Below are 12,621 nucleotides of genomic sequence, written 5' to 3' on the forward strand. Positions count from 1 at the left end.
TCGACTGCTTGAACAGAAAGACAACAAGCTGGTTCCAATCTAAAGCAGCACATTACATCGGGCCGATAACATTTCTAGTGGTATGTTGTAGTTATCTAAAAATGATCTATATTTATTGTTTTTTATCAAACATAATAACAAAAACTAACTTGTAAATCAATCAGTTGGTTTATGCTCATGATACATACCAAAGAACAAATCCAACACAGAAGATGATACCAGCTGTAATGTATCATAAAAATGATACAATTAAAAAGCTTGGTCCGGTGGTGGAAAGCAATAAAAGAAAGAGAAGTGAAAAGGTGGTGAAGAGTAAGAAGAAAACAAGTTTGAAACCAGCACAGAAACTCGCCTTGACAACACAAACACCTACTCAAATGGTGGTGAAGAGTAAGAAGAAAACAAGTTTGAAAGCAGCAACAACTGGTGAAACAGAAGAAAATGAAAAACGAAAGAATTTGAAGGTAAAACTGAAGATGAAGAAAAAAGCACCAGCTGAACAACCTCTATCCACATATCAAGAAATCTCGAAGGAAACTGATGAAGCTAGAAATCGTTACTTTAGTGACTTCCCAGAATCTCTAGACATTACACAAAGTTTGGACATTCCACAATCCCAGGAAAAACTCTCACAAATTCCACCTACAAATCCAACAAGTGGAGTGGTAAATTCTATTTTATTGTGTTTATCTGTAGTATTACTGAAAAAAGTGCTGGTTTAGATGGTTATTGAAAAAATGTGCTACTTTTATGACATTTGTTGAAAAATGTGCTAGTTTATACCTAGTATATGTTAGTTTAATGTTAGAATTTGGAATGTGAAATTGTGCTGATTTATATGCTAAAGTGTGCTGGTTTAAATGGATTGTAAAACTGTGCTAGTTTGAAATGTGCTACTTTTACAATTTGTGCTACTTTATAAAAAGAATGTGCTGGTTATCTTTTCAGGAATGGATTTGTCTGATAAAAACCAAAACAAAAGAGCTGGACATGCATGTCAAAGAAACACACGAAATGATTACAAAATGTTTAACAAAGTACAGAGGTGATGAGGTTGTGGATGCTGTGGATGAGTGGAGAAAAAAGATTGTTAGTATATGGTGAAAAGTACAATTTCGAGAAGCAAGAATCAGAAGCAGGGAATGAAGAAAAGAAAAAAGGAGGAAGTGGAGAGAAGACAGAAGGAGGGAATGAAAAGGAAGAAGGGAATGAAGTTAAACTTACCCAATCACAAAAAAAAATGGTGGTCTCACAATTTGATTCAACTCCTTTCAGAATCACCAGTTCAATGTGGCCAGAGGTTATAAAAGAAATAGAAAAGGCAGAACAAGTAGCAAGCAGCAAAAAAGATGGTGCTGATCATGGAGTTGGTGGTGAAGAAGAAAAGGATGCAGGTGGAGAAAAGGCTAAAGATGGTAAACCTGATGGGGAAACAACAAAGAAAGGAGGTGAAGATGCTAATGAACCACCAAAGGGAGAAAGTGACACTGCTGGTCAACCAGCAAAGAAAGAAGGATTTGAAGATGCTAATGAACCACCAAAGGGAGAAAGTGACGCTGCTGGTCAACCAGCACGGCAAGGAGAGGTTTTTAAAACACCAGAAAAGGAACCCAAAAAAGACAGTGAAAAACAAGACTTCATAGGTGAAGACCTAAACGCCGGAGTCCAGAAGAAAAGCAAACGTACAACTCACCCTGCCGAACCTTTATGTTCACCATATATGCAGCGAGTTGTACAAATAAAAACAAAAACTGAAAAAATTGAAGTAAGGATAGCCGAATGGATGTTCTCGACAGTTGACGACCCCTGGTAAGTATAAAAACCAACAAAATCTTAATTGGATAAAAATAAGTATTTAAACTAATGTGTATTACAACAATGCAGGGTGTTTATATTTGAGACAGCATTTAACACAAACCTTTCAAGGGTATGTCTGGAGTCGCTTCACCCGAACTTATACATACATGTCCAAGTCCTAACAGCTTGGTCATTGGTACTAAACAGTGAAGAGGTCTACAGAAGCAAAGGTTCGCCGGCAAGAGTTTTCTGCCCATGCAACATGCTGGTATGTTTTCTAATATGTGCTGGTTTTAATAACAGATTAGAAAAAGCGCATTCAACAAAATGTGCTGGATTATTACACATTGTGCTGGTTTTGAAAAATTAATGTTTTATTAATAGCTGGTTAGTCTAATATATGAAATGCTATTATTGTGCTGGTTCATAACACATTGTGCTGGTGCTGGTTTATAACACATTGTGCTGGTTTCTGTGCAGGGAGAAAACAACTTCAAACCAAAACTGAACAAAAAGACCTGCACACAAAATTTCAGCGAAAACATTGCCGCGACATTGATGACTACCGAGTTTGGAACTATTAGGAAAGTGGACATGTTGTTCATTCCAATACTACAACACAAGCACTACTACATTGTATGTTTTGATTTCAAGGGAGAAGCCATCAAGATTATAGACAACATGAAAGGGAAAGCAAAAGCACAAAAAATGGCACGTGCTAAAAGAGTGGTAATATATTGATGCCCATTAATTCTGTGCTGTTTATTTTAATTATATTTGTGATGCTTAGGGATTTTGATTTTGAAAATTTTCAAATTACAGAAAGAAATTGTATGTGATTACCTTGAAGTTGAATACCCAACAATGCACAAAAAGATGTCGCCCTTGGAACCAGAAATAATGAAAATGTCGTGGCAAACGGAAAAGAACTTTGTAGATTGTGGTGTCTTTGCAATGAGACACATGGAGACATACACAGGGAATCATGTGAGCAAGAAGGAATGGGATAGTGGGCTGTCGAAAGAGTCACCGGAACAAGACAAAGAGTTGGTTGAACTGAGATACAAGTATTTAAGCAAAATACTTTTATCCGACATCAACTTAGCGAAAGGTGAAATGATGGAACTGTTAGAGAAGTATGAGAAGATGGAGCCTGAAAAGAAAGAGGAATGCAAGAAAAATGCGGAAACGAAAATCAATGACAGATTGAACCAGAAATATTGATTGTGTTGGTTGAACAATATAACATTAGTTTGGTAGTTGTCTGTAATATTTTGTGCTGGTTTAACAATTAATATGGTGCTGGTTTAACAATTACATTGTACTGCTTTAACAGTTATATTAGGAGTTAATTTTATGCTGGTTTCACTATGACAATATGTGATGGTTTTACAATTAATATTGTGCTGGTTTCACTATGACAATATGTGATGGTTTCATAGAAGAAGTTTAAAATTGTGCTGGTTTTATAATTGTGCTGGTTTTAAAGAACAAAGTTTAATTATAAAACCAGCACAATTTTATACTTCTTCTATGAAATTGTGCTGGTTTTATAATTGTGCTGGTTTCAACCAGCACATTTTAAACAGTATATTGAATGTTGAAAAATCAACAAAAACTAATAATGTGCTGGTTGAATGTTGTAAACATAATAAGAATACAAGAAATCCAAACTGAAATGAAAAAAATAACAAATCCAAATATCATAGAAGAAGTTTAAAATTGTGCTGGTTTCATACAATTAATATTGTGCTGGTTTCCAACACACACGACTAACTGCTCTTCTGGAATCAGCAACAGTAGTCTTCATCTTACAAGTCCGACTATTATGTCCATGACCTCCACATATCAAACAACCTCTAGTTTTAGTTTTCTTTGATACTCTTGAAGATGATACCTCACGAAAAGACTTTAAGCGTTTGTTTGAACCACACCCCTTGTTTCTAATACCACTAGGTGGAAGAATGGTAGCAGAAGACGATGAACATGGCTGATCAGCATGAAGAATATTAGCTAATCTTGCATTCTTGTCAAGTGATTCTGCAGGAAGGTCAGCAGAATCAACCTTCAACTTCGACTCGATCACTTGGTCTCTATACGACGATAACAGGTCAATATTTGTAACAAGACGGTTAACAATATGTTCAGTTGCAGTCATTATCTCACGCACAATGCTGGAAGCACGTTCAACTTGATTACCAGCAGCATTTTGATCAAAACTCGAAACTTTTGTCTTTTTTGGAACATCTCTTGTCCAACGCCCCATAACATATTTTTTAGGGAACTCCTTTATACCACAAAGACGAAGAACACAAAAGGCATGCCTACATAGCAAACCATACTGCTCATATCGGTTGCAGCTGCATTTAATTACCATATCCTTAGGAGTAAAAAGAACCTACACAAATAACAAATGCTTATATTGTGCTAGTTTATAACAAAAGTGTGCTGGTTTATATATGTAAAATTCTAATTGTAAATATAAATCACTGTGCTACTTAAAATGTATTGTAAAAAGCAGAACATGTTTGTGCTACTAAAGGTATAAATAAATACCTCATGAAGGCCAGGAAGATTGACCTGTAGAATATAAAACTTAATTGAATCACCAACTTCTTCTTCACGCCTGCACATATAATTCTTGCAAGCAAGTCGAATTTCTTCTTGAACATCAAAAAATATCCCCCGAGTATAAATCTTTGCAGCTTCCAGTTCCAATTCATAATTGGTTTTCATGCGAGGTTGTGTGTATCTGGTATCATGATCACGTTTGCTGCGCTTAAACCTCTGAGATTCCATTGCAGTATCAAAATGGCTCAAAAACTCAACTAATGACAATTTTGTGTTGGTTAATTGACCAAAAAAATGATTTTCACTCTCAGACCTAGATGTTGTACGCATAAGACCGGACATATGTTCATGACGATAGTATGCAGGAATCCAATCTGATCTCAGGTTGTACATATCAGACAGCCAGCTGTTACTAGTAAGGTTGTACTTAATCATTAAATCACACCATTGTGTCTCAAACTGTGCTGGTTCAAGAGCATCAGTCCATACAACATCACATATATCTTCTTTAAAAACCTCATCTTGTGATAGCTCAGTACCAACCTATAACAAAAAAAAAAATTAGTATATTAAAACAGCAAACAAATCCTAAAATGTGCTGGTTTATATGTTAAAGTGTGCTAGTTGATGTATAAACTTAAACTATGATGCTTAAACTGTGATGGTTTAAAGAAAGTGTGCTGGTTTAATAGTGTGCTGAGTTATATGCCAAAGTGTGCTGGTTTAAAAGTGTGCTGGTTTATATGCTAAAGTGTGCTGGTTTAAATGGATTGTTTAAAGTGTGCTGGTTTATATGCTAAAAGTGTGCTGGTTTAAGAAAGTTACCTTTTCAGAAACTTTGATCATTATATGCCACATACACAAACGATGTCTGGTATCTGGGAAAACATCTCGGATGGCAATTTTCATTGCAGCGTCCTGATCAGTCACAACCACCTTAGGTGCAACACCAAAAGCCTTCAAAAAACTTTGAAGAAGCCATTTATATGATTCAGCAGTTTCAGATGCTAACAAAGAACCAGCAAACGTGACATTGTGATGATGATTATCGATTCCAGTGAACGGAACAAATACCAAGTCATACCTAAAAATTGAATTGATTATATTACAACTGCTTGCTGAATTGTGCTAGTTTAATAAAAATATGAATAAATGATCTACAAAAAGTGAATAAAATACCTGTTCGTACGGAACGTAGCATCAAAAGACATAACATCCCCAAAGACCTCATAATTCAGTTTCATTTCTTCATCAGCCCAAAATAATCCAGCAAGAGCACCTTTTTCATCACAATAAAATTCACAAGAAAAATTCGGCAAATACAGCTTCTTCTTCATAAGACGTTGGACAGCCATATCCACATCAAACTCTCCAATGAACAAATTAATATCTCTTTTAAAATTTTTACAATCAGTAGACGTCACTCCAACCTTATCAAATCCACCACGAATCTTTCTCATAAGGTTGAATGCCCTAACTGGACCAATATTCATCTCAGAAAAATCAGAAAGCAGTTGCTCTTCAGTGAATGTCAACTTTCTAGACGAAGCTAAAAGATGATAATCCTCTTCATCAACAAAAGAATGATTATGCTCCTCAAATACATGAGAAATTCTATAAGTATTTTTTGGAGTTAAAGACAAACGGATGTGTGCCTTACATCCGGTACGTTTAGAAGGTCTCCTCCTTCGGTCATTTAACTTTTTATCAGCACCAACACTATCATTTACCGTGTCAACAGCACAGGATGTCGCTGAACCCTCTTTCGCACAAACAAAGTACTTTCTAATCACAACACCATTTTTTGAAGATTGAGTATGCTTTCGACCCTCAAACCCAGATAACTTAGCATACTTCTTATAGAAATTAAAGGCAGAATCAATTGACTGGAAATGCATACCAACTACAGGTTTGGAAGAATCTGGAACAATAGGAGTATAATACTGATTACCAGTAGTTGGACAGATACGAACTCCTGAACAAATCAAAAAACCAGAACAAATAAAAGATATCAGCACAAACTTTACAATAAACCAGCACAAAAAACAAGCACAACTTTACCAGACAAACTAGCACAAAATAAAGATACAGCACAACCTTACAAACCTACACTTTAAAATATGATGTAATATAAAAAAACCAGCACAACTTCAAAAAACAAGCACAACTTCAGAACTACACTTTTAAATAAAAACCAGCACAACTTAGATCAAAACTAAAAACCTAAAAAGTAGATGAAATTAAAACTAGAAGGTATTTTACCATCGACAGTAGTAGACATCATTAAAATAGAGGAGGATAAATCAGCAAATCAATGAATGAACAGAGGAGCTAGGGTTCCACCAAATCGATGAAAACGATGAACGATTCAGCAGGATTGATCTCAATCTCGCAGGTACCGGCAAATCGATGAAAACGATCAACGATTCAGCAGGATTGAGATTGAGATTTGCGATTGATTTAGATGAAAACGATCTCGATGAAATTGGTCAGATGATGAAGCTCAATGAATGAATGAAGGAATGAAAATCGTGTGATTAAACTAAGTACAGATCTGTTTGAAATTTGCATTTTCCAATATTACCCTTTCATCTAAATTAATGAGATTGCCACATGTAAGCTCAAGATTGCTTCTTAGGAAACTTAGGGAAGATTAAATTCTTAGTTGAACCTCTACCTACCTATATATATATATATATATATGTAAACAACGTGATTGTCCACTATTATGTGAGTTTGGACATGTGTTTAAAAGGATTAGATCTTAATTGTGACTAGTATCATAAAATAATTCACAAAAGTAAAAGAAAACTCAATAAAAAAGGTTTAATTATTTGGGCATTAGTAATTACTTTTAGTATTTACTTTGGGCATTTGGGCTACTTTAACTTTAACCGGGTAAAAAAGGTTTATTAACTTTTGTCAGAGTAGTTACAAAAATCATCTACTTGAGTGTAAATTACCAATTCAACCCTTTGCTCTAAGGCCACCTGTTATGGGGAGCTGGTGTCAGGTAACTCACATTAGGGTGCGAACACCGCTACATAAGGCGCCAGTCGGGGCGTGTAATCACTTACGGGTATGGGAAGGGAAATGGGTGGTTTTTATTCTTTAGTATTAAATAATATACTCATCCAATCATAACTAGCCACCTCAACCTAATACCACATTTCCGTATTTCACATAAGTCCCATAAAACGCCACAACACCCATGTGGTGGCGTGAAATGTGAAGAAAAAAAGTGCGCCTACGTGTCGCCACGTGACAACGCTTTTTCTCAATAAAGCCCCAACAGAGTCATTCCATAATACGTAGTCTAAACATATTATATACATGTTATGAAACAAAAAGAAGTTAAATTTTCAACTTATAAAAATTTCAAACAAACGAATATAAGACTTATCTTATATAAAGCAGCTAAAAACTACAAATAAACCCACCAAACAGTAATACAAATTAAAAAGAAAAAATATTCAACTAGTTTTGGCCACACTAACCATCAAAGCTCACTCAAAATCAATTGAGCACCAAACTGCGGTTGCAAGGTGAGAATGATATGTGGAGCATGCGAGTATGACGGTGAAAGCTCGAAGGAGAAGCGTCTTAGAATCATAACGAGTGCGAGTTTTGCTTCTAACAGAGCAAAGTTTTGTCCAATGCATATACGCGGGCCGCCTCCAAATGGGAAATATGATGCTTGTTCCTTGGTTGCATTTGACACACCTTCAGCAAACCTTTCCGGGTTGAACTCGTTCACATCATCACCCCATATATCAGCGTTGTAATGTAAAAGCATCATATGCAGCGTAAGGTGTGACCCGGATGGTAATGTTAAGTTTCCTACTTTAGTTTCTTCATGAATCATCCGCCACAAGCCTACACCAGGCGGGTACAACCTAAGTACCTCGTGGAAGATCATATTAATCTGCAAATTAAAAGATCCAGTTTCGTATAAATGTAAGTTTACTTATTTGCTTGTTATTGGTTAGATAGTTAATATATGCCTTTGTAAAGGACAAAAATCGTTGAATCTAAATATAAATACTAATATGTTCATATCTACGGTGTCAAGTATCGACAAAGGATGACAGAAGAGACTTACGGTTTTTAAACGATTTAATCCGTCGATATCTGGTTTTCTATCTCCAAACATTTTAAAAACTTCGGCTCTAGCGCGATCTTGCCAATTTGTGTGCTGACACAACAAAATCATAGTCCAAGTAATCAAATTTGCAGTAGTTTCTTGTCCTGCAAAGTAAAAGAGTTTGCACTCTTCAATGACTTCATCAATGCTTAGTCCAAATTTGTTATTCCCTTGTTGCTTGATTTCTTTGTCATTTGAATCCAACAATAAGCCCAACAAATCTTCTTTAGTACTCTATGTGGTTTCCTTTAATCGTTTATTAATAATTTTCTTTATCGTACTCTTCACTTCTCGCTCAATCTCCATCATTCGTTTGTATCTTTTTGTAGGCAAAAATCTGTAAAATCATACATATGTAAAATCAAATACTATACCACCATTTTAAGGCGTTCCCATTTTGGTTAGAGCCCGTTTTGACTTAACCAAATTTATACTTGTCAAAAACGATCCGGTTCAATTTGGCCCCAACCCTCTCCGCCCATTTTGCGATGATTAACTATTACTTTTAGATTTATTTTTTTTGTTGGAAAGAAAATGGCGCAACATAGCAAATACGATTATTGAAAAAAATTACTCACCGAGATCCTGGAATATAAATTGATTGCATGGCTTTTATAACTAGCGTTGCTTGCTCGACTTGAAGTTCAAATATCTTTCTTCCTTCCTCATAGCTGCTACCAAAGGCTGTACGCGAAATAACATCACTGGTCATTGTTTGGAGATGAGGATAAACATCAACTTCACCAGATCCTCCTTTTGTTATCCCTTCCCATTTGTTGATCATCTCGTTGCAACTAATGTAAAAGGCTGGTAACATATGCTATAGCAAGAAACAATTAAAACAAAAATGTCAGTTTTGATCAATTGATCGATTATCTTAACTGTTTAAGTAAAACAGAAACAACGTGTAGATAGAACCTTTAGTTTCTCAACATGGAATGCAGGGTTGATGATCTTTCTATGTTTGACCCATTGATCTGCATCAGCATCTACAAGTCCTTTTGCAAGCAAACTTGCTAATGGATTTCCAAATTTCGGCTTTTGAAATTGATTATAATCAGCCAATATTTGTCGTATTAATTGAGGTTCTGTTACGTGCACCATAGGTTTTGGCCCCATCCAAGTGAAGAATATATTGCTACCTATACGAAGATCATAGCAACAAATATTATATATACTTGCATTTAAAACTTTGTTGTATCTATGCATTCTTTTATGCTTATGTTCATGTGTGTGTATAAATGTATAATGATATGTATAATGATTGTAATTTGCAAAACATACTTTGATACAGCCATTAATATTATTTGTTGCTGAGACTATTTATGCTTGTGGCTGGCTAAGTTTCCAATCGACTTTAGAGAATATTAGGGCCATCTCCGAAAATCTTTGGCCCTGAGCGAACAGAAAATACGGACCCCTAAATTATAAACTTTTTTAAAATAATATATAAAAAGGTTTTAAATATATGGAAATGAATTAGTGCCATTTAAATCAACACCAATCATTTAATGAATAGGTAGCAAATGAAAAGAAATACAATATCTAACGACGCCAAGATTAGAACCCATGTCTTGTTACTGTTGAATTAACTTCCAAACCACTAAACCAAACACTTTAGGATGTTATTGTCCGATTCATTATGTATATATTCTAACTTTACAACGTAAAACTCATACAAAAAAAAAATCACGCCCCGGAGGGTTTGGGCCTTGAGCCGTCACCCACCCTTCGGGCTGGCCCTGGAGAATATAAAAACTGTTTATATTATATTATGGCCCAATTTGAAACTTTTAATTTTGTAACCACTTAACTTCATGACGTAAAAGTCCCAAACAAATTTGAGCTCCACTAAGCTTGAGCTCGACTCATTTAATTTAAAAGTTTAAACTAGTAAGTACTTCACAAGGTGAATCTCAACTCGAAACTCAACTTATTATTAACTTTTCTATCGCAATGATTATGATTCATTTTTCTTTTAGGCAAATTGGAAATAAATAATCCCCCTAACTCAATTTGGCCGATAATAATCTCAAGTCAGTTATTGGCCGATAATAATCTGAACTGGTCAATTTTTTTTTTTTTTTTTTTTTTTTTTTGTAAAATAGTCCGCCGTTAAAATAGCTTAACGGAGTTAAGTTTTTTTCCGAATTACAAAAACCGATGTTTTAGGGCATTTGATCAGAACGAGGATACGAGTCGATTGATGTAAAACTTACCTTGAAATACTGCCCCAACCCACGAAAACGGTGCTTCAATTCGGGTGTTTAAACTTCCAATTAACAAAAATCAAGCCATTTCGAGGTAAGTTTTACATCAATCGACTCGTATCCTCGTTCTGATCAAAAGCCCTAAAACATCGGTTTGTAATTCGAAAAAAAACTTAACTCCGTTAAACTATATTAACTGTGTACTATTTTACAAAAAAAAAAAAAATTGACCAGTTCGGATTATTATCGTCCAATAATTGACTTGAGATTATTATCAGACAAATTGAGTTAGGTGGGATTATTTGTTTCCAATTCGCCTTTGTTTTACAAGTATTATGATGTTGACAGCTTACAATTAAACTACAATTAAACTACATCATTTTTGTCCGTTAAAGGGATTGACTCTCATTACTTGAAAAGACAGTGACTTATCTAACATGTTGATACCGCTAAACCAAACATGCTTTAGTTACTATGATGTTTCATCTTATGTTGGAAAGAAAAAGAAACCAAGTAAGGGGATACGGAGTGGAGATCGGTAAAGGCAATTTACCGATCGGTAAACTTTGCCCACCCCACCGCCAACATATATTTTGACGAAATGGTTGATGAACTCGGTGATGGAACACCGTTTCGGCAAGAGGGAGAAGGAGAGAGAGAGAGGGGTATTGTGGGTGGGGTCCATTCCTATCTCAACCAATCACACCTTTTTCCTTTTTTTTTAAAAAAATAGTTTACCACTTCACCAAGTGTTTAAACCATTGCCAACATTTTTCACCAAAGTTTAAACACTTTTGCCAAATTGACATGGCACGCTCTGATTGGTCGGTTCAACGTTTTGCCACTCTAAACTGTTTAACCACTCCTTATACCCTAAGGACGTACCATGAGTGTTTGCACAAGCATAGTAAAAGGGCATGACACGTGGAAGGATACTGTCGGTTATTTTGATCGGTTTGAGTTTGGCCTCATTTGTCATCTGCACCATCTCCATCATGTCTCCGACCATAAACCTGTAATGATTTCCGTTCAAACCTTGCTCTCTCAGACTCTTCTCCATGGCCTTCGGAAGTAACCAAACAAACTTCAAGAATCTCCACCCGTATACCGCCACCGCTACCGCCGCCGCCACCAGCACCGCTGCAGTCATCACTTCCATATCCAGTCTCGGTGTTTGGTATGAGTTGACGAAATCTAGGTGCAGTGCATGTGCTAAATATTGATAGATAAGTTTCACTATAAGTCCATCGTGTTTGAAGTTGATATAGTTATGGTCCATAGCTTGTGAGTTTTTTACTTTACACCAATGACTAACAAATATTATTTGGTAATTTGTGAATTCCATGACTATTTTTGTAATAAACTAACTATATAGCTATAAACATAGTTTTGTAAAGAGAAAAATTACTAGTTTATCAAAAAAAATTCGAAAGTAGATATTAAATTTTTAGAAGGGTTAAGTCTTAGCTAGGGGTGCAAACGAGCCGAGCCGAGCCCGAGCTCGACCAGGCTCGAGCTCGAGCTCGTTTAACATATGAAAGCTCGAGCTCGAGCTCGGCTCGATTCGAGCTTTATTTCTGAAGCTCGAGCTCGGCTCGAATGTAATTCTTCAAGCTCGAGCTCGGCTCGGGCTCGACTCGTTTAGTATTTTTTAATTAATTTATATTAATAATAATTATTATTATATATATAATTTAGTTATTTTTTATATTTACATAAATGGTAATTATTATTATTATATAAATATATGTTTAATATATTAATAAAAAATATATATAAATAGAAAGCTCGATTAGGCTCGCGAGCCGGCTCGAGCTCGATAAGCGAAGCTCGGGCTCGGGCTCGTTTACTAAACGAGCTTGTTTTTAGGCTCGGGCTCGAGCTCGTTTAAGCTCGGCT

General features: G+C 35.6%; 1 protein-coding gene and 1 pseudogene across 1 annotated transcript; both read right to left on the minus strand.

Annotated features, from left to right (window-relative positions):
• Positions 1 to 3,538: 3,538 nt before the first annotated feature.
• LOC110925613 (protein FAR1-RELATED SEQUENCE 5-like) lies at positions 3,539 to 6,864 on the minus strand. The gene is made up of 5 exons (XM_022169523.2): positions 6,631 to 6,864; positions 5,548 to 6,343; positions 5,194 to 5,452; positions 4,354 to 4,911; positions 3,539 to 4,195 (listed from the first exon to the last, which is right to left on the minus strand). The coding sequence occupies exons 1-5, from the start codon at positions 6,650 to 6,652 to the stop codon at positions 3,539 to 3,541; spliced, it is 2,292 nt and encodes a 763-aa protein (XP_022025215.1). The 5' UTR covers positions 6,653 to 6,864.
• An 880-nt stretch (positions 6,865 to 7,744) lies between these two features.
• Positions 7,745 to 11,893, minus strand: LOC110921622 (annotated as a pseudogene).
• Between the last annotated feature and the right edge of the window lie 728 nt (positions 11,894 to 12,621).

This window comes from Helianthus annuus, chromosome 17 (genome assembly GCF_002127325.2).
Source record: "Helianthus annuus cultivar XRQ/B chromosome 17, HanXRQr2.0-SUNRISE, whole genome shotgun sequence".
NCBI lineage: Eukaryota > Viridiplantae > Streptophyta > Magnoliopsida > Asterales > Asteraceae > Helianthus > Helianthus annuus.